This window comes from Nilaparvata lugens, chromosome 9, assembly GCF_014356525.2.
Source record: "Nilaparvata lugens isolate BPH chromosome 9, ASM1435652v1, whole genome shotgun sequence".
Taxonomy (NCBI): domain Eukaryota; kingdom Metazoa; phylum Arthropoda; class Insecta; order Hemiptera; family Delphacidae; genus Nilaparvata; species Nilaparvata lugens.
In genome coordinates this window covers 34,857,078-34,881,250 of record NC_052512.1, presented here as the reverse complement: position 1 = coordinate 34,881,250, position 24,173 = coordinate 34,857,078, and the positions used below count along the sequence as shown (strand labels likewise).

Genomic DNA, 24,173 nt, shown 5'->3' with positions numbered 1-24,173 from the left:
TTACCACAATATCAACTTCTCAACTACACAAGAAGTGACATCGATTTTTGTTCGTACGATATTTAGCCGTCCTTATAAATTCTAGCTGATTAAACTGAACTTGACAAACATCATCTGTTCAATCTAATTGAATTTATTAGGACGCAAAAAACATACGAATAGAAATCGATGTGAGTGTAGTTGAATTCACACAACTCTATTCGTTTGTACTTCATAAATTCGATTGAATCGGAAATGTATTAAATGGATAGCAGAAATGAAATTTTAGATTCAGTACATTATAGATCCAATAAACAATATCCCAAATTCAGAAAACATTGTCTACTATGATTATCTACCCTATGATTCTCTATCAAGAACATGGTATGAATGTATAGAGAATTATGGATGACTAGTCTTCGAATATTGACGTTCCTGGTCTAGATTATAGCCTAATGCATCAATCTTACTTTTCAAGATATAAATGACTCGTAAATAGTTATTTGTGCATCTAGGGACTAAAGTGCAACTTTTTCTCCCTGAGGGAAACTGTTGTCAATTTCCCTGAGGGAGAATAAGTACTTTAGTCCCGTGATGCACACAACATTTTTCCTCCACCTACACCAATACCTATAACAATGAATAATTTTACTACATCTTCACGCTTTCACACTATTTTTTTAAAAACAAAATTTAGCTCACCTCTGATAATAATTTGTTGATAGTTGCTAGTTGATAGTTGATAGTTGATAGTTTATAGTTTCCTTATGAGTCACAAAATTCCATGTCGCGTATTAACTATTATATATAGATAGTTTATAGTTTATAGTATAGATGATAGATAACTTCTACAATACCGGTAGCGGATTTCGAAGATCTTAGTAGGTAACCAAGAAAAAACATAACCTGCAATCTTGTTTTCTGTGCAGACACGCTCAGTCGTCTCTGTTAAAGTGGGTTTTCGTTTATGCGTAAATGCCGTCGTCGACCATGACAGGGAGAGAATCTCAGATTGGGTAGATTTCAATCTGTCTACATAACTTAAAAGATTATGTTAAATTATGTTTTAATGGAGCAGGTTGAGCTTATACTTTTTTATACTTTTAAATGGCAATATTTTGATATTATTGAAAATGTTTATTTCTTTATTAATAAAGACAAATAATGAAAAAGTTATTTAATCAGCTGTTTTAGCACACTTGAAATTTGGACAATATGAATGTCAACAATGCTTGCCGTCGTCGACTGCGGAAAAGTTCGCATAAACGAAAACGTACCTTTAGATGAACGCTCTCGTAGAGATGCCGATGACGTTAGAGGTGTGTACTTTTTCATATCCACCAACGGTTGAACATAACCTAACAATCGAAATAGAGCTACTTATTTCCTAGAGCTAAAATATTCCAAAGATCGAAATAGAGCTCTTTTACTTTTCCTCTACCGACCACGACAGTGTTGCCACATTCCTCATTCTTCAATCGCGGCGTTGTCGGACTTCTTCCCATGTTAATCTTATGGGTTTATTTTTACTCCCTTGGGAGTAAAAGTGATCACTTTTCCCGCTGGGAATTATTTTTAGTCCAATGGGAGGAAAAGTAGTACTCTAGTATTCGATTCCAGGGTGTAAAATGAGACTTTTGATAGTAGGTGGAGGAAAAACAATATATAACTTGTAGTACCCTTTTATTAAAACATTTTAGAAACTTTGGAACATTTTAACGACTAGTTTCGACCTACTTTGGCCATTTTAAAGTTAAAACTTTTAAGTTTCAACTACTTACTCAACTTCTTAACTACTTGAACTTAACTACTGTGGCCATTTTGAAGTTGAAACTTGAATGACTAAAGTAGGTCGACACTAGTCGCTAAAATGTTTTAAAGCTTTTAAAATGTTTTAATAGAAGGTTACTACAAGTTCTTATATTGTTTCTATCAATTTGAATGAAGTAGCCCGTATAAGTTGAGTGATTTTATGAAATTACTTGTATTATATCTTAATATCGGGGACCGAGCTCCGCTTTGGAGTACAAAAGCATAAAAAAATTATCACGAAAGAAGAAATTATAATAACATTCATAACATTTAAACAGAAATGTTCTATCTAGTAACAGTAAATTGAGATTAATTCTCAGAAGAATGGAAAAATGCAAAAATTTCTCTCACAAAGGCCCAGTTGCACAAAAGCCGGTTAAATCCTAATCCTGATTAACTTCACGTGAACCAAATCAGAGAAGACCATTTCAAAAAGATGGATCTACTGGAATTAATCACTATTGAAAATAACCCGGCTTTTTTGCAACCGGCACTAAGTACCTGATTAAATGATTACAAAAGTTCAACAGCTTAGTCATAATACTGACACAGTCCCACACACATGAACTCGCTCACTCACTTCCATCACCAACAGATGACTGAATAATTATTATCAGATGTTTTTCAAAGGATGAATAATAATCATCCTTTTAATGTCCTTCAGCGAGTTTTCCCAGGGATGAGACCTAGTGCAATCGAATTTTGATATTATAAACCTACTATGTTCTGAATTTCGTGAGAATCGTTGAAGCAGTTTTCGAGATCCGGTGAAATACAAAGTTATAAACATCTAAACATATAAACAGAAGTTGCTCGTTTAATAATAAATATAGGATAATGTTGACATTATATTCTATGAGACGTGACGTTTCCTTCTAGCTTTGCAACAGAGTATACAATGAGAGTACTGACAATATAACAGAACAGAAAATAGCATGAAGTTTTGTAAGCTCATTGTTCAGATAAATCTGAAACGAGTACTTCTTTGCGTGTCTATAATCAGAGAATATTCCTGTTTGAGAATACATAGTTAGTCATACAGAAATTCAATTTCTGTCCCAGAAATTTTGTCATTCGAAACGTGTTTGAAGCATTCAATAAAGGAAACATTTTGCAATCACAAAGACTGGACTGTGAAAAGCGTTTCCACGATTATCATCCTAAAGGGATCTATTCAGCGCTTGGGAAAACTCTCGCGCGTTTTCACCAACAACGACGATAATCCAGCGTTTTCCCGCCAGGAAAAGTGTTACCGACCTGCAAGAAAAGCCGGAAAAGCTTGGAAAACTGTGGTAGCTGTTTTTCTCAGCCTCTGCACGAGACAGCTGGAGATAATCTCCGCTCCATAAATGAAAGGCTTCGAGCGAGCATCTCTGTGGTGAATATTTCGCCTAAAAATCGTTCCTGATATGGCGCACCTGATATTGACTCTAAAAAAGGACAAATATACCATACTTAAACCGTACTTTTTATATGAGTTTTGAAGAACATGGGCTTAGACAGATATATCATTTTCAAATATACGATATTTTTGAATGAGTTTTGAAGGACATGGGTCTAGACAATGTTGAATTTTGTTTTTTTTCTGTTTTCAATAGCGTTTTCCAATAGGAAAATCTTCTCGGTACTGTTATCGGTTTGTGTTATTCATTTACCCTCTACCTGCCTATTAAGGTACGTACAGATTTACGCGCCGCGAATATGAGCAATCCACATTTAATCAGCTGATGTCAAGCTTTCTATATCTGTATCTTACCGTTTCTGTAAAAATACAGATATAATCAGCTGATTAAAAGTGAATTGCTCATGTTCGCAGCGCGTATATCCGTACGCACCTTTAGACCTACATGGGAAACCATAGATGGCTAGGTATTTTTCCTCCTTTCTTTCTTTTCAGCACAACCCACCACCATGAAGCCTGTTTTTGTATATTATTGGAAATTAATTTTTGATTGTGACTTTTGTGTGTTTTGATTCCTTCTATGTTTATTGTATTGTGTTGATTCGAATAAAATTTATTGATTAACTATTATCTTCTCGGTTAGTATGACCGATTATCACACCTGAATTACAGCACTGAATAACTTGAAATCTTGCTTAAAGATTCAGAATTTTTATACACCGACAATGGTTACAGGCCAACAATAAATCATCGATTCGAACAAAAATCGAATATTGAAAATAGAATTATCGTGCTTCAAAAATGCATCACACAGGGTTCTCATATTTTAGACAATTGTACTATTCACCAATCTATTATTCAACGTTTATAACAAACTAGCCGTCGGGCTCGCTTCGCTCGCCATATCCGTCTAGCAAGAGGGCTCCGCCCCCTGGACCCCCGACTGGATTCTCCAAGAATGAGATCAGCAGGCTCGCTTCGCTCGCCTGCATTTTTCATTTGAGCATTTTTATCATATGGTAGGACGATCTAGTCGGGATCGTGGCCGTAGTCGAGTGGATCAGATGCTGGCTTTATGATTCAGAGGCCCGTGTTCAAATCCCGGCCCGGGCAAGATATTCATCTCGGGCCACTCCCGTGTTTCAGATGGACACGTTACCGTCGGTCCCGGCTGCCTAAAAAGCAGTCGGTAGGTCATGTCAGAGGCCCTGAAATTGATCAGTTGCGACCTGAAAACTCTGACACCAGACCTGAGCCAGCCAGGTCACTCGATATTATTATTATTATTATTATTATTATTATTATTATTATCCAGTCGGGGGTACAGACTAAACGTCTGGCTAAACGGATATGGCGAGCGAAGCGAGCCTGACGGCTAGTAATATAATATTACCAGGAATAGCTCTGATTGAAGTAGCAGTGCCCAATCAATTTTTCCACGATAAATGCATTTCAATGTTCAACTTGGTGCCAACCTAACAAAGTCAATTCAACTTAATGCCAACCTGACAAAATTATTAATTCAGTTACCAGTTAACAACTGTTTCGAAGAGGTACTCTCTCTAGATTATAGTTCTATTTTAACATATTGTATGGCATTTTTTCAATCATAATTAAGAGAATAAAAAGAATATACATGCTAAAAGACGAACTTAAATCCTTAAAAAACACCCTTAGAGTTAAAATATTGCCAAAAGATTTCTTAGTGCGCCTCTAAAGGGCCAACTGAACATACCTACCAAATTTGAACGTTTTTGGTGCGGTAGATTTTTAGTTCTGCGAGTGAGTGAGTGAGTCAGTCAGTCAGTCAGTGAGTGAGTGCCATTTCACTTTCATATATATATAGATAATACTAGTTTCATATGTGTTTATCTATAACTTGTTAAAGGAAAGAATTTCACACGTACGGGATAGGAAATTCACAAATGACGCGTCATCACGTCTGAACTACTGGACTGATTAACTTCAAATTCTGCATATTTATTTATTCATAAAAACACTCCATTCACATGGGCTACTTTTGTAATTAAAAAAATAATATGAAAATCTTAAAGCACCCTTTGTTTTTAAAAAAACTGTGAAATAAAAAGGTTGAAATATTTTAAAGTTTTTTGAAGATAAAGGGTGATTTCAGATTTTTATATTGTTTTATTCTTTTATTTATTAGGTTAGCACAAACAATACACGGATCAGAGAAGAAAGAAAACAGGCTATTGCCCAAAACTTCTTCAATTTCCCAATTAAGTTAAATTGTCCTAATATTATACATATGCTTTGTCCATTCCAATTTCTACACCAAATCACAATCAAAAAATATAGATTAGAACGAAACAAACAATTTTTAATTTGGATAGATTGATTATAAACACATGAGAAAAACTTCAAATTCACAAAATAAAGAGTGATTAAAAAGTTTGAGTTTGAAAATATCACCTTCACCTTAGCTACATAACAGCTGCCTTCTTATTGGTTATTGATATTGATAGTGATTGTTGATTCACCGAGCATGGCTATAGGCTTATTTTCGATTCTCCAAGTTTCCAGTATGTCAAGAATTCAGTCTGTCAAGGCTTCAATTTAACCCTTGAGGAGCACGTGTTACCTACTAGTCTCCTATAATTACTCTCAAAGGAGTTCATCATCTACAATTACCTGTGTCTTGTGGCGCGATGACAGGATTCCGGATTAATATGTTCGAGACTGCAGTTCGATCTCCATTGAAACTTCATTTTCTGCTAATGATTTCTGACGTGCAAGAGAAAGGTCAACTAATATATTGCTCGCAGTAGAATCCTCAACAATAGACCACGAAAATGTCGAAATTCAATAACAATAGGTGACCACTGAAGGGAACTTCTACTTGTCCATCTATTGTTTTCGGCGGCCCCGTCTCATTTCTTCAACCCTTTCTGACTTTCAATGATTACTTCTTTCCTCGGTGCAAACTTGATTGCACAAGTTACCTAACAGTGATAAAACTTTAGTTTTGTATTTTTCTAGAAAAATTATCATCTGTGAAACTGGATAACTATTGTGGGTTTACTGCATCAGTTATAGAATTCTTCTAGGATTATGTGCTTTGTCAAATCGAAAAATCAACATTGCGAGTTTTCTCAAGGCTGTTATAAGCGTATGATATCGCTCAAATTCAGGTGTTCTTGAACAACCGTCAACGAGTTCTCACTTTTGACTTACTTAAGGCCAAAGTCGTTGTACGTCTGTTTGTTTGTAGTATGTTCTAAAATAACTTTGAAGAGGAATTGATCAATCAACTTCAATTTCTGAAAACGTAGTTTTGGAACCTTTTTACAGGTCAAGTTCGTTGGACAACAAAATCGACTTACTACTTTGCCCCTTTTTAGGATAGAAAAATAACATATGAAGTGCAAAAAAAATTATGACTTATCATTTGGTTAGCTGGAGAATTCACTGCATGCAATTACTATAGCTTTTCCATTAATTCATTCAATATCGGGGCACCGAGCTGTGCTCGTTATTCATTTATTGATAAACAGAACTCAATTCTTAAAAATGATTGGGGACGTACTAACAGGCACAGCCCAAAGGTCTTTCATCCCCGAATTTTGATTTATACACTATAAATATATTCCAAAAAGTAGGTTATGTTCCATACACTTGAATTCAGGTGAAATTTTCAGTCCAAATATTCGAAAACATAAACGTTCTAATTTAGATTATTTACAAACCAAATTGAATAACAAAATTACACTCACTAATCACTCATAACTGTAAAATAATTATTAACTTTGAATATTATCATATTCACCATCTCATGTCAACAAATCAGATTACTGTATTTTGATCGAGTCAATTGAAATTTCTAGATTTCTCGCGAGATACGGTAAGCTAATTGTCTACACACTACACAGCTGATCTCCCACACAGGCACATGCATCTTTTGTTATCGATAGACGACGAAATCATCTGTTTTCCAAGGATGAATTGATTATCTTTTTCATGTCCTTCAGCGAGTTTTCTCAGGGATGAGACCTAGTGCAATTATTTCTCAATAAAAAAATGAATTGACGCTCGTACGAGCGTCAAAGATTTTGAAGCTACAGAGTAATTTTTAATTTTAAATATGATGTTCAATGAAACCTCCTGTCCATTATTATTCTTGTGAGAGAAATATCTATCCTCTTTTAGAATTTTCAACAACTCTGTATAATTGAAAGTAGCGGATTTCAAAGATTACAATACAACATTTGACTTGAGCGAGTTCTCCAACCCAGGATCTGGCTAGTTTACAACTGGTAAATCACAACAGTGAGTCTTTTTATGTCAGTTATGAGCTTGGGCTTTTTTTGAAATTCATGATGTATTGAATAAAAAGACTAAGAAATTGTCAAAAACTACAAGTTTATTGATAGTTAGAAAGACCGGTTTCGGTATTCAATAAAAAGACTAACACTTTTTGTGTAGTTGGGAGGTTGATATTGTGATAATTATTTATATCGAATGAAAAAGACTAAGAAATTGTCAAAAACCACAGATTTATTGATAGTTAGAAAGACCGGTTTCGGTTGTTACACCATTGTCAATCTCTGATAAACTAAAACTGAATACAAGAGCAGCAGAATTAATTTATACTAGTAGGCGAGTACTGCTATTGGTCAAGGGCATGATTGCCTGCCATTGGCCCAGCTAGACAGTCTCCTCCCACTTAACGGCGTGACAATGAAGTCAATTGTATTTTTCACTCTTGATATACACAACATTTCTATCCCACCTACATTTCTATAAAAACTGCAAATAAATTAATTTCGGTACTGTACTCTACTACTATAAATTCTGCTGCTCTTGTATTTAGTTTTAGTTTATCAGAGATTGACAAGGGTGTAATAACCGAAAACGGTCTTTCTGACTATCAATAAATCTGTAATTCTTGACAATTTATTAGTCTTTTTCATTCAATAAAAAAACTAAGAAATTGTCAAAAACCACAGATTTATTGATATTTAGAAAGACCGTTTTCGGTTATTACACCATTGTCAATCTATGATAAACTAAAACTAAATTAAGGAGCAGCAGAATTTATACTAGTAGGCGAGTACTGCTATTGGTCAAAGGCCTGATTGCCTGCCATTGGCCCAGCTAGATAGTCTCCTCTCACTCAACGGTGTGACAATGAATTATGCTGCTCTTGTATTTAGTTTTAGTTTATCGGAGATTGACAATGGTGTAATAACCGAAACCGGTCTTCCTAAGTATCAATAAATCTGTGTTCTTTGAAAATTTCTTAGTCTTTTTTATTCAATAAAAAGACTAAGAAATTGTCAAAAACCACAGATTCATTGATAGCTAGAATAACCACTTTCGGTATCAATAAATAATCTCTTCGACAATCTTTTTATTTAATACCGAAGCTGGTCTTTCTGACTATCAATAAATCTGTGGTTTTTGACAATTTCTAAGTCTTTTCATTTAATATGAATAATTACCACAATATCAACTTTACAACTACACAAAAGTTCAGATGTAATTTGTAGAACTGGAAAATCAGTATTGTCAGTTATTGCTCAGGCATGAGTTTTATTATTTATCACGAAGTAATTAGATTACAATTCCTGTCACGATGAGACCACTTTACCCTCTCTCTTATTCAACTTGCTCAAACTCTTATTTCCAACTCTCCACCCCTCCATCTGCCCATCTATCGACCAACCCCCCATCCCACCGACAACACGACTATTCTCCTGGAATTTCCTCAGGTAGTTAACAAGATTTGAAAGGTGTTTGTTGTGAACAACGCTGGAGAACATCTGAATTTCCCCCCCCCCACGGAACTTCTTCCTTCCCTCTCATTCTTCCATCCTAATTATTATGGCCTTATCACACCCGCACGCACACTTCCTTCATCATTCATTCCACGCTCTCATTCTTTATCAGTCTCAAACAAACACCCACCCACTTCCTTTTCCATCTTTCTTTTGTCTTATTTTTCTTTTTCTTCTTCTTCTTTTCTTTCTTCTTCTCCTTCATCATCTTCTTCTTCTCCATCTTCTTCTTCTTCTCCCTCCTCTTCTCCTTCTTCTTCCACTTATTCTCCTTCTCCTTTTTCTTCTTTTTCTTCTTCTTCTCCTGCCTTCTTCTTCTTCTTCTTCTTCTTCTTCTTCTTCCTCTTCTTCTTCTTCTTCTTTTTCATTTTTTCTTCTTCTTCTTCTTCTTCTTGTTCTTGTTCTTGTTCTTGTTCCTGTTCTTGTTCTTGTTCTTGCTCTTCTTGTTATTCTTCTTCTTCTACTCCTTCTCCTGCCTTCTTCTTCTTCTTCTTCCTCTTCTTATTTTTATTTTTTTCTTGTACTTCTTCTTCACCACCTTCTCTCTCAGTTGTCGACCCAAAAACAAGCTTCGTGCCGTCAAAAACGAGTCGACTTGATTAATTATCGCGGCTTCTCTTTCTTATGATTCTTCGTTTTCTCCATCCTACACTCTCTCAGCTCTACTAATATCACTCTTTCTTTCTCTTCTCTTCTTCCTGAAACTTCTCCCCACCACCTCATCATCCTCCTTCTCCTTCATCACCTACTCCACCTTCATCACCACATCTTCCAAGTCCACCTCCTCTACCTCCTCCGCCAACACCTTCTCCTCACCATTCACCACCACATCATTCTCGTTCTTCTCCTCCTCCTCCCACTCCTCCTCCACCACCTATTCAACACCCTCCTTCTCTTAATTTTTCCTCTTTTCTCCCAATTCAGGACGGGGAATCACCTGTTCATCATTTTGTTATTCTACATACTGCAATCACGTTCAACTGAATATGTTTATCCCTACTCTATTCCTGTGTTACTGCAATGTTGATGTGGGAGATATTATGATCAGCTTAGTAGAAACTTGTGTGTATTTCTGGCTTCAAAAATAAAACTCAATTTTTTGAAAGTGCGGTGCAGTTGTATGAAGTACAATATTCAACTATAATTTGGTGTTTTTATCATAGGGAATTGGAAATTTCCAGCTCATTGACCGAGTGAAGTGAGGTCCGAAATTCAAGTCGACGGTTTGACTGGATGAATACCCAGCAAACTGCCTTGTGTTATCAAGAAATGAAACCGGCATCCTCATAAAATAGTTATTTGTATATCTAGAGTGAAAAGTATAACTTTTTTTCCCTGCGGGAAAAAGTTTGAAGCCCGTGGCGAAGCCGAGGGCAGCAATTTTCCTGATGGAGAAAAAGTATATTTCGCTCGTGATGTACACAACATTTTTCCTCCATCTACATTTTTTTATAGAAACTGCAAATAAAATCATTCTAATAACTTACGTATTGGTGACAATGATTCCCAACAACATAACCTAAATCTAAAACCTAAAAACCGGTCGTCTGATTGGCACTGCCGATTGTGCTATCTATCGGCAAAAGTTGTAACAATTATATCAGCTGAGCAGCTACCAAAAATGGCTGACTCCAGATCACGCGGTTCAGATTTGAATTGCAGATCAAAAATATTTGTTGGCTGGTATTTTAATAGAATAAAATATTTTAAAAATTGTATGAATTCTTATCGTCTACTAATATTAAGAATATAATTATCATACAAACATATATTTCATGAGTTAATCAAATTTCTGGTTGTGGTATTGAATTTTGTTGACTCAATGACAGACACCTCTATTATGCTCTCTCATCTGAGCTTAGACCTTCTAACCTATTACAATGTAAGTTTCATAATAGAGATGCTCCCCATGTTATTTAAATGGAGTCACTTTTACTCCCTAGGGAGTTTTTCTGTTTTTTACTACCGAGAGCGAGAAAGTGACACTTTAGTATTAGGTTTCAGGGAGTAAAGTAGGTACTTCAGACAGTAGGTGGAGGAAAAATGTATTTATTTACTTGTTATACAATTACAAATCATATGGATATGATCAGGAATAAGCAACAGGCCTAGCCCGAACTATGTTCATAAAATGTCCATGAAAATAGGTTATGTTCTTACTGTGGGAAGTTGGAGTTCAATTTCGGTCCAAAAATATATACTAGTAGTTCTGTGACCAGAAGACCTCAAGCAGTATTCTCACCCACAAGTACCTGATAGAAACTGTGTAATCACTTGTCAGCAGATTTATGATGAATAATTCTTTATTCTAATATATTATATTATTTGAATGTTATATTGTTTCCAAATGCTGATACATGGATAGCAACTCTATTTGTATTTCTATGAAATATGTTCGATGACAAATAAAAAAAAAATTTTGATTGATTTTGATTAGCCTAATTTTTACTTTCCTTGGCCTATTACCATAAGTAAGGAAAGTATCGCCTTCGGAAAAAATTAAAGTACCCGAATTTCTAAATTTCTATACGTTTCAAAGTCCCCTGAGTCCAAAAAAGTGGTTTTTGGGTATTGGTGTGTGTGTGTGTGTGTGTGTGTGTGTGTGTGTGTGTGTGTGTGTGTGTGTGTGTGTGTTGTGTGTGTGTGTGTGTGTGTGGTGTGTGTGTGTGTGTGTGTGTGGTGTGGTGTGTGTGTGTGTGTGTGTGGTGTGTGTGTGTGGTGTGTGTGTGTGTGTGTGTGTGTGTGTGTGTGTGTGTGTGTGTGTTTTTGTGTGTGTGTGTGTGTGTGTGTGTGTGTGTGTATGAGTGTATGTGCGTATGTGTACACGATATCTCATCTCCTAATAATTGACTTGAAATTGGCTTGACTGGAATGACTTGAAATTTGGAACTCAAGGTCCTTACACTATAAGGATCCGACACGAACAATTTCGATCAAATGCGACTCAAGATGGCGAAAATGTTGTCAAAAACAGGGTTTTTCGCGATTTTCTCGAAAATCGCTCTAACGATTTTGATCAAATTCATATTTAAAATAGTCATTGATAAGCTATATCAACTGCCACAAGTCCCATATATGTAAAAATTTCAGGAGCTCCGCCCCATTTTATGCAATGTTTGATTTTAGATTTCCAATTATCAGGTCTCCGATACAATTTGAATGGAAAATTTCGAGTGGAAAAGATTGAGCATGAAAATCTCTTCAATTAATGTTCAGTATCATCTTCACCTAAAATTGAAAATAAGCTTTAAATTTGAGAAAATGTGATTATTCAATTGCCAACTGTTGGCAATCGTTGATTCTATTAAATCATCCACTATGAAGAGATAGGAGATCTCGTGTGTATCCAGCGTTATTGTCCTGTTACCAGCTGGCTCAGATCTTTGAACAGTAAACTAGTATGCGCGGGAACACTAGCGTCAGGTGATCAATTTTCATAACGGCAAGGAAAGTTGTGTGAGTGCGCCACACCAGATTTTTACTGTAGTATTGGCTCATGAAGGGGGCTCCTTTTTCCTTTTATATTATCCTTGGAATGCAAAATTCCCAAAAACCTTCTATATACGTCGACGCGTAATTAAAGAAGGAACATACCTGTCAAATTCCATGAAAATCTATTACCGCGTTTCGCCGTAAATGCGCAACATAAATATAAACATATAAATAAAGAGAAATGCAAAACCGTCGACTTGAATCTTGGACCTCACTTCGCTCGGTCAATAATATTTTTGATTGTGAAAAATCAATTTCCATCAGATGGAAAGATTATCACGGAACTGGATGAATTATATCATATGGAATACAAATTCAAACGTGAACTGAGTTTGTTAACATTTCAGACAGGTGACATTGATTGATTGATTGATTGAGTACTTTATTTATGTAGATTACAATATATACTGGCTTATACACTAACTTATATACAATAAATTACAATACAGCAAAATTATAGATGAATTTACATGATATAGACTAAGAAAATAATTATTGAACTGTATATGATATGAAAAAGTATGAAAACTCAAATGAAAATGTAACTGATATGACATCAGATACTTATGGATGAGAAAACAGCGTGAGGTCTACTGTTCACAGAACTACTAGTTGTTGAACATACAAACAGACGAACTTTGGCCTTCAGTGAGTCAAAAGTGAGAACTTGCTTACGCTCGTACAACTATTATCCAACAAATCAATATCATCCCTGTCCAACTCGGAACGTTAACCATAGAGAAACAATAGCGTAAGTAAATATCCCATGGTATAGGGCATTTATGTCGCAACTTCTACTGTTATCTCAAACCATTTATTGTCGATTTTCACTGTTTTGACCGGGTAAGAGTGTATGAACGCCACAATATGAGAGACTACCAGCGTCATAAAGCTTCACAGGAAAGAACTACGTGGACTATAAGTTTGAGATAACAGTAAGAGTTGCGACATAAACGCCCGCCCTATACCATGGGATATCTACTTATGCTATTGTTTCTCTATGGTTCAACTCAACTGTCTCTTTGAATTTTTTTCTTCGTATTCCATTGGACCTCAAATATTATCCTTATATTGTCCACCAAATTATCCTCCATTTCCCTCGTCGTTTAGAAGCTCCACATTATTTGCAAAAGAAATTCTCGAACAAACAGTTATGGACGGAAACGCAAGCTGCAATTTTAGTAGAACGACTTTTGGGCGTAGCCTTTCGGCAAAAAAGTGGGAAAAGGAGTTTCACCGTGCTTCCTTAGAAATGCTTGTTCTTTGCCGAAACCCACATTGTGCAGCGAGAGTGAATCAGACAAAAAGTAGGCGAAAGTGGGTCTTGTTGGGAGGGGATGAATGAGAGAGAGAGAGAGAGAGTGTGCGTGTGGGTGAGTGGCTGAGCCCGCCAGTGGAAGGATTCTCGAAGCCTGAAAATTCAATTATTCCAAACCTGCAATTCTGCATGGCAATACCAATGCTCGAATGTAGGTTTCTCTCTTCCACTTCCCCAATTCTCGCTTTCTACCTGTTTTTCTTGAGCCGATTGTAAACCATCCGCCATTCCGCATCACATCATTTTTCACAACGGATTCTTCTAGTCTTAAACTTTATTGTAAATCGGTATCTCTTTTATCTTCATCTCCCGAACGGTTCCAATTCTAATTCATACTACAGTCCAAATGTAGCTAGGTTAAGCCCGCCGCAAAGTAGACCCACGCTTATCCACGAAAAGCAACCCACGCTGTGGGATGTTTTGTGAACCATTGCTAGGCTTCTCCAGACATCTGTGTAATTATAATAATACATGCAATGAATAATCAACTTTTCAGCCGATTGATTATATAGCAATGGTTCACAAAACATCCCACGGTTTGGGTTGTTTTTCGTGGATTAACGTGGGTCTACTTTGCGGCGGGCTTCGTACGCTATCTTGCCGTCCCTGAGAATTCTAACTGACTGAACTGAAGTTGACAAACATCATCTGTTATTTCAAATCATCTGCTAAATCTAATAGAATTTATAAGGACGGCAAAATATCGCACGAACAAGAATCGATGTGTCACCTGAGCTGGCCTCATGTGTCACTTTCACGTCCTTGAATAACTGGTAGTTCTATGAACAGTAGATATCACGCAGTATTCTCATCCACAAGTACCTGATTGAAACTATAGACCTTATGGAAATACAGCAATAGACTGGCTTCTCCACACATCTGTGTAATCACTTGTCAGCTGATTTATGTTGAATAATCATATAGTCTGATTTTTACTCTAATATTAGCGTATGATGGAGGCTCCTTTTTCCTTCTATATTATCCTTGAAATGCGAAATTTCCAAAAACCTTGTATATACGTTGACGCGCAATAAAGAAAGGAACATACCTGTCAAATTTCATAAGAATCTATTACCGAGCTTCGCCGTAAATGCGCAACATATAAACATTCAAACATTAAGAGAAATGCCAAACCGTCGACTTGAATCTTAGACCTCACTTCGCTCGGTCAATTAATTAGACACTGTAATTCTAGATATTCAATATCAACAATAAAGAACATAGAATTAAGAATACTTTTGAATTCAATTACAAACTATTTAAATAGTGCAGACTTTTGAGAGGAGAAAAAGAAAAAGAAGAAAGGAGGAGAAGAAAAAGCGATAGATTAGAAGTGGAGGGTCATAGACATTCATGTTCCCAGATATATTCCTTTTGTATCAAGCTGGATTCACAATTGAATACTAATTAGAAGCAAAGCGTTAATGCTGATTATGCAACGTAGGCCTATATAACCACTGCTCTCTGAAATCAGCAACTATTAATCTGGCCCACATAACCATCAGTCTTGTCACCGACTGTACCAGAAATTGAGCACTTAGCGCTGTTTGAACAGACTGTACGTCTCGCTTAGGTACCGTACTACTGTACTCTTGTTGAAACATTCATTATGTTGAATGGAGTTGCATTGCGAATCAAATCAGAATACGTTTGAAAGGAGAAACGAGGTAACAAAGAGATAAGGACAAAGGGAACGACGAATAACTAGAATTGTAGATTGATAACGTTAGTCCGATAGATGATTTGCCACAATTCGCTCAAGAGCTATTAATGAACAGGAGCACCTCTGTGTAGAACGTCATTGGATATGATTTCTCTTCCCCGTTCCAATTGAATAGGTTATCTATCGGAATGAAAAACAGGAATAGTACTTGGGAGATATCATTCTATAATTCCCTCTATTCAAAACTGCAAAAAGTAACACGAATACCACAAAAACTCTTCATTTCTATTGGTTTATTCATCAGCAATTTCCATAGTTACTGTTGAATGGAAATATAAATTACTAGTGGTTCTGCGAACAGATCAAATCAAATCAAGTTTTCCTCTATCTACTGTCTAAAGTACTCACTTTACTCCCTGAAACATAATACTAAAGTGTCATTTTTTCGCTCCCGGTACTAAAAAACAGAAAAACTCCCTAGGGAGGAAAAGTAACTCCATTTAAATAACATGGATAGCATCTCTATTTTGAAAACGTACATTTGAAATAGGTTACGAGAGAAGGTCTAAGCTCAGATGAGAGTAGTCATCAAAACAACTAAATTGAATAACCTCAACTAGACATTTGATCAATATATGAAATTTATGTTTGTATGCTAAAATTATTACAAATTTCATATCACTATACTAGAAAAAATTATATTCTTTTTCCATGTTATTTAAAATACCAGCCAACGAATATTCCCCATTAACTAATAAAATTTGAAACGGGAACTTCAACATAGCTGTAGTTGTGGCGGTCATTGTTGTTACAACTTTTGCTGACAGTGATAGTGCTGTCGGCGGAGAACTGTGATTACAAGCCAGCTGTTTCTGTTTACTTTTTAGATTATGTTGTAACACATTGTTTGGTCAAGTACGTTTTCAAAAGTTTCTTCATTTGCCGTTTTTATAAAAATGTAGGTGGAGGAAAAATGTTGTTTATATCAGGAGTGAAAAATGCTTTTTCTCCCTCAGGAAAATTGTTGCCCTCGGCTTCGCCTCGGGCTTCAAACTTTTTCCTTAAAAAACAATACTTTTCAATCTAGATATACAAATAACTATTGCATTATCCTTGAAATACAAAATATTTCAAAAAACCCTATATATACGTTGACTGGACTCGTTTCAAAGAAATTGAATATCTAATTTTATCCAAATCGGACGAAATAACTGCCAATCTTCGCTTCGGTCGATTATCAAAATTCATTGATCCATGCGTATGACGTATGACGAGTTTAAGGCTCAACTCACACTTACGCGACTCAACTCTATAGACGAGAGCATGTGTTTCCAAATGGTGACGTCGCGGAGACTAGATTCTACTGGTCTGAGTGTCACCATTTGGAATCACATGCTCTCGACTAGAGTCGAGTAGACGAGACTAGACGAGTCTCGACCTGAGTCGCGTAAGTGTGAGTTGAGCCTTATTCAGAAAACCCAGGTAATTGCAAAACAATTGAGCTGGTATTTCTCTGGAGACAATTATTTCCAATAATTGCTTTTACGTGTAGAGCATTTTTTCTGTTGCTTTATTTCTTTGGTCGCAATTCTTCTCTCAAATCTGTCTTTCAAAATTGTCTAGTGAGACATAGAGTAAGTAAAGCTACTGACTGCATTACTTGGCTGGACCTAGTGAGAAAGTTAATGAACAATGAACTATAAACGCTTTTTGTGTAGTTGAGAAGTTGATATTGTGGTAATTATTCATATTGAATGAAAAAGACTAAGAAATTGTCAAAAACCACAGATTTATTGATACTTAAAAAGACCAGCTTCGGTTATTACACCATTATGGTTGAGTTCAAAGCCACTGATCAATTCCATAGGGTTTTTTTTACGTTCAGTAAAAAACCTGATCACAGATTAGTGATCACAGATGAACCACAGAATGGAAAGTCGGCTAGTATCTTGACGCCATAATCCGCCATCTTGAAAGAAAGTGTAGCATTGTAATACAGCAGTAGTTTTAATTTCTAGCAAGATGATGCAGTCATGTGTCGCGGTCTTGGTGCACTCAAATCTTGGTTAGATATGTGATACCTTCCATTTTGTGTGTATTCTGTGGCTCATGAGTCATGACTGACAGATGTTTCCCTTGTTGATCATATTTTGTAAACAAAACTAGAACTTAACTTATTTCATTGTAATCAATTAAAATGGGAAACCATCAGGTGATTGGAGTAGTTTTAAATGCTTTGTAAAATATTTTAAATGTTATTGAATTTATGTAATCATGCATTTCTCTGCTCCCAAATACATTATAATGGAGTCCATCATTTGTAAACAACCTCATATTCAGCCATGTATGTTTATGTTCAGCACTATTTACATTCTTTTCCATCGGTGGAAAAGTACGATTAACTGATCAGTGAACGAACCGGATATGACGTATTTTTTTCTTATCAGTTAGACCAAAGACCTTGAAGAGGTATAAACGCACAATACCTATGCCTTCCCAATGCTAGATCTTACTTGAAATTTAAGGTTCCATTGAAGTATTTTAGCGTGAGATATTATATAATATATATTTTTTGTAATATTATAGATCACAAAAATCTTCAAGATCTTTAGTATGTAATAATCTTCCAGGCTGTCCCCTTAATGGCCGATTTCAATTCCAAATAATCTAGCGCTGCATGTGAGTCTATGCATCGTTCAACGACAAAACAGTACATCGTTCAGAGCCACGTTCACTCACCGATCTCATCGTTCACTCACCGATCAGTGGCTTTGAACTCAACCATTGTCAATCTCTGATGAGTTCATCCGAAACCGGTCTTTCTAAGTATCAATAAATCTGTGGTTTTTGACAATTTCTTAGTCTTTTCCATTCAATAACTATAAACGTCTATTAAATTGTGACGAACATGCAATAAGTGATAAAAATGAGTCATTTCATGAATTTCGAATTGCATCATACTACTCCCAAAAAATTGTATTTGTTTTGTTTATTCTTCAAAGAAAATATAATAATAATGCTATGAAACCCTTGATAAATAGAACACACATCTCTTTGACAGGAGAACTAATATCATTATTTTTTCCCCAAGTCTCTCGCTGTGCTGGGGAAATTCTCCACATTTTCATCATCTGAGGGAAATCTTCACATTTCCCTATGCTGAGAAAATCGCCACATTTCCCCGCCAGAGCTGTCCAGTTATTTAATGCACTGAATTCATGAATTTCTGTGGTAATCCAATATTTGGTCGTGATATTAAACTCGTGAATGCTGTTTTCCATAACCAAACAGTGTATAATCACTTTTTTGGAGTTTAGACACTGTAAAATCACTTCACTTGTTCCTTCTATTTTTTCAAGAATTATTGAAAACACATTATGAAGATTTATCAAGTATTACCTAGATAATTTCGCTCACTTAAATATAATGACAGTTTACAGTATTTACATATTCGAGACAATTATGTGTGTGGAAGAAAATCTTGGAGATATTTTGACGTTAGGACATAATCATAGGTACAGCACTAGAAACAGAGATAAACTTTTACCACAGAATACAAATACAGCATATATTTAGCAAATATTGAAATACAGCAAATATCCTAGAAGTTTTCTCTGCTTTTACATTTGCAAAGCCATTGACTTGAGTTCTACAAGAAGAAGCCCACATATTACATAGGAGCCAAGTTCTATAACAAGCTACCGACGCGAATCCAACAAGAACCAAATCCCAATAAATTCAAATTGGAATTCAAGAATTATTTAACTGAGAGAGCTCTTTATGATATCGGAGAATATCTGAATGAATGAGATCAGCTACCATGAGTTGATTTGTATTTATGTTTGTATTTTTGTATTCTGTAGATGTTTGATTTGTTTTATATTTTATTTATTTCAAATTGTATCGAATCGAAGATATATATTTCTGACATTATTCATTGTTCTATACACTGTACAAATTTATGAATGAAGAAATTATGAAATGAAATAAGTATTTTCCATTTCAAATATTTGAAACAACAAGTTTCGGCTTTTGACCATTTTGAACTTGTTTCAAAACAGTTTTAAGTTCGAACTTGAAAATGGGTAGAGGCCAAAAAACATGTTGTTCGAAATATTTCAAATGAAAGAGTACTTTTTGTTTTTATATTGTGTTTTTTGATAGTTTCTAGACTAGAAGTCAGAGCACTTACTTTTCATGATGAAGCGAGGAACGCATCCCATCTTGAAAAGTGACTCGAATATTCACAGAGATACTCAGTGTCCAAACTGTAACAAAGTTATTAAACTTGTCCTCTTCTCCTTCTGGATATGGCCCATAGTCTGGTATCAAGGAGTTTAGCCTCGAACATGATGAACTAACTCTGAGTTAAACCCAGAATATGATATTGAATATTACGATGAAACAATTTATGAGAATGTTTATGTGTTTACTGCTGAGTTATACCACTACCTCCGTAAACAAAGCCATAGTGCATTTTGGTGACGTCAGCACAGGTATCGTCCTACACCAATAAAAATTTATTGATTTCAGCTGATCTATATCAGCTATAGTGGGGTCCACGTTATAATGGCAGTGAATGATTGATAATAGTGTTGTTATCCTTGTCTAGCATGCAACAAAACAGATAGCACTATCTCTCTCTCTAGTTCTGCAATGTTGTCAGTTGGCCAGAAACATTTTATTTCACTTTTGACAATGACTGTACAGAAATAGACAAACAATCCTGAGCCGCCATGTTTTATTTTGATTTATAACAAAATGCTTAAATACAGGAGTCGTATGATTGATTTAAAATGTATTTTTGAATGAATGAAATTATTCTCATATATTACCGTAGGAGAAACACAAATTTTACTTGAAATGCAACTTTAAAAGCTAATAACTTTGAGATTATCCTACACTTCGTCCATGCTTCAGTTCACTGGAATAGGTTAGCCAGGCCTACGCTTGTACCGGTATAAATATTATCATAGAGAAACAATAGCGTAAGTAGATATCCCATGGTATAGAGAATTTATGTCGCAACTTTTACTGTTATCTCAAGCCGATTACTGTCGGTTATTTTTACTGTTTTGTTGTGATGAGAGTGTATGAACGGCTCTATTTGAGAGACTACCACCGTCACACAGCTGCATGGGAAAGAACTACATCAACTATTGAAAAAGGTGAGAAAACGCAGAAAAGCTGAGAAAAACGTTGGAATATTCTGGGCGTATCTTTGATGAAATATTAAAGTCACCTTATCACAAAATTTTTAGACTCTAGCTAAACCTCAGTACCAAATTTGAACATTTTCTGTCTATTACTTGATAAAAGAACTGAGAAAACGCAAATAATTTTGGGCCTATCTTTGGCGTTATTTCAAATACCTTCTAGCACAACATTATCACATCCTAGCTTAGCTCCTGTACTAAATTTGAACAATTTCTGTTCATTTTTGTTCTCGATAAATCTGAGAAAAAGCAAAAACACGCTGGAAAAACGCTAATTTTAGGCGTATCTTTGACGTTATTGCAAATTCCTTCTAACACAACATTATTACACCCTAGCTGAGCTTCTGTACTAAATTTCAACATTTTCTGTTCATTTGTTCTCGATAAAGCTGAGAAAATAACGCTAAAAAACGCTGGAAAACGCATATTTTAGGCGTATTTTTGGAAATTTCCCCAAATCCGTTCTTAGTGCGCCTCTGAAGGGCCAACTGAACATACCTGTCAAATTTGAACGTTTTTGGTCCAGTAGATTTTTAGTAATGCGAGTGAGTGAGTGAGTGAGTGAGTCAGTCAGTCAGTGAGTGAGTGCCATTTCGCTTTTATAACTTATATAGATAGTTGGTATTGGTTAAACCCATAATATGTTATTGTATAATACGATAAAACCTAATAATACGATAATTTGAGGATTTTATGTGCTTACTGCTGACTTATACCACTACCTCCGTGAACAAAGCCATAGTGCATTTTGGTGACGTCACCACAGGTAGGGCTCCTACACAAATCAACATTTGTTGATTTTAGCTGATCTATATCAGCTATAGTGAAGTCCACGCTATAATGGCAGTGTATGATTGATAATAGTGTTGTTATCCTTGTCTAGCATGCAACAAAACAGATAGCACTATCTCTCCCTAGCTCTGCAATGTTGTCAGTTGGCCAGAAACATTTTATTTAACTTTTGACAATGACTGTACAGAAATAGACAAACAATCCTCAGCCGCAATATTCTACTTTGAATTATAACAAGATGCTAAAATACAGGAGTCGTATGATCGATTCAATTCGTATAATCGATTCGAAATGTATTTTTGAATGAATGAAATTATTTTCAGATATTACCGGAAAACATTGGAGCAATACGCCTCATCAAAAAAGCTCATTGTCCTAGCAGAAATTACAATGAGTAGGACTGCAGTATTGGTCAAAATTGGTAATAGAAGGAGCAGCACTTTTGAATTTAACACAGGTGTCAAACAAGGCGATGGATCATCTGCAATCCTATTCAATATTGCATTGCATAGAGCTATTGAAGGATTAGACAGGGGAAATATTTTCACCGAATGTATAAGATATGTGCATATGCGGAAGATGTAGCAATAATTGCAAGAAGGAAAGATGTTCCGCAGGAAACGTATTTGTTGCTAGAAAGAGAGGCGAATAAGATTGATTTGATAATGAATGAAAAAAGAACGAGGTATATGAAAATATCAAGTAGTCAAGCAAGAAGAGTTCCACAAAACCTCCGAAGTTGAACTAAATAACGAGAACAAGATGGGCTACAGCATAAAGCAAAGAGTATTGGCTGGAAATAGAGCATACTTCAGTAGCATTAAAATTTTGAGGAACAGGCTCATATGTAGACACACGAAACTTAAAATATATGAGAGCCTAATTCGACCTGTTGTAACGTACGGCTGTGAATCTTGGACGTTAACAAAAGAAGACAAAAACCATTTAGGCGTTTTTGAAAGGAAAATCCTAAGAAAGATTTATGGTCCAGTTAAAGGAGGAGAGGAGTGGAGGAGGAGAACTAATTCAGAGCTCGAGGCATTGATAAAAGGCCGAAATATTGTAAAATTTATAAAGGCACAGCGGCTTAGATGGTTTGGACATATTTGTGGATTGAACGAAAACAGAATGCCTGAAATAATATTCAAGGAGACATTCAAGAAGGAAGATAGGAAGGCCGAGAATAAGGTGGGAAGATGAAGTGAGAGACGATCTCCAAAAAATGGGATATAGAGGATGGAGACAATTATCAGAGGACCGAGAAGCGTGGAGAGCTGTAGTGGAGGCGGCCAAAGCTCATATTGGGCTGTAGTGCTGAAAAAAAACCGTAGGAGAAACAAAAATTATACTAGAAATGCAACTTCAAAAGCTAATAACTTTGAGATTATCCTACACTTCGTCCATGCTTCAGTTTACCGGAATAGGTTAGGCCTACACTGGTACCGGTATAAATAATATTGAGAGGTTATTTCAGAATTATTTCCATTGAAATTATCTTATTATGAAGAGGATTTCAATTTTTCCATTATCTTCAAAAGATACTGGAATAGAATACCTTGCGAATAACTCAATTGCTGTTGTTTTGAAGTTTGAAGTAGATTGGTGAATCACAGCTTTTCAAATTAGCCGCCATTTCAGGTTTGTAAATTTGATCTCAGTTATGAAAGCAACGTTCAGAATCAAATGATGAAATAGTAATTATATTTTATTGATGAATCTTATTAATTTGACATGAAATTGATAATTTAATCAGAGGAATTGAAATTGATATCAGATCAAATTTAATGAGATGAATTGAACAGCTGTGTAACAGCTGTGTACACTCAGTGGCTAAATGGAGTCAATCTGGCAACGTTGTTCTCGTATCGTTCTTCACTGCCATTATAACGTGGTCTCACTATAGTGTTTTTATTGGTGTAGGAGCCCTACCTGTGCTGACGTTACCATCAACCACATGCTATGCACTATGGCTTTGTTTACGGAGGTAGAGCTTATACTCGATTATGATATTGAATAATACCATGATACAATGATAATATTTATAAGATTGTTTCCACTGTATTCATTTATCGATGAAATGGCTATCGACTTACCGTTCTGTTGCCGAGATTCTTGACGCGACAGTTGAGATAGGCAGTCTTGCCAACCAAGCCGGTCAAATTATTGGGAACTGTGATGTCGAAGGATGGACCGGTGCCTGGTGTGGGCAGGTCCTGCAGGAACTCAGTCCTGAACCGTCGTGATGCCAAACATCCTGTCGAGGAAAAATACAATGATTAAATAACATGAATGAGTTTGTAATAATTTCAAATCGTGTAAAATTTCGAAAAAGAATGACTGGGTATTAAGAAGTGTACAGTCAGCTCAATATCGCTGCTGAAGTTTAGAAACGTTTAAGATACTTTTAAGAACGCTGCGCGTTTCATAAGCAAGTATCCCCTTAAGGTAGGCGCACACAGATCGTCATCGGACGGACGGCACGCATCGGACGGATCGGTTGATTAGATTTGATGCATTGTTTTCAATTGAAGTGCGCATATCTATACGATGCGGATAGGTATGTGCACGCCAATTGAAAAAAATGATCAAATCTAATCAACCGATCCGTCCGATGCGTGCCGTCCGTCCGATGACGATCTGTGTGCGCCTACCTTAAGAAGGGTGAGGGTAATCGAGATCAGAGCGCGATATTGCCACGTGT

The 24,173-nt window shown here is 35.9% G+C and overlaps 1 protein-coding gene across 1 annotated transcript in view; it reads right to left on the bottom strand.

The window, feature by feature from the left end:
• LOC111052333 (zwei Ig domain protein zig-8) overlaps positions 1-24,173 on the bottom strand; it is a 740,160-nt gene that overhangs the window by 127,592 nt on the left and 588,395 nt on the right. Inside the window, exon 3 of the mRNA XM_039435799.1 lies at positions 23,566-23,726. Coding sequence (XP_039291733.1) covers positions 23,566-23,726 — 161 coding nt within the window. The remainder of the gene's footprint in view (positions 1-23,565; positions 23,727-24,173) is intronic.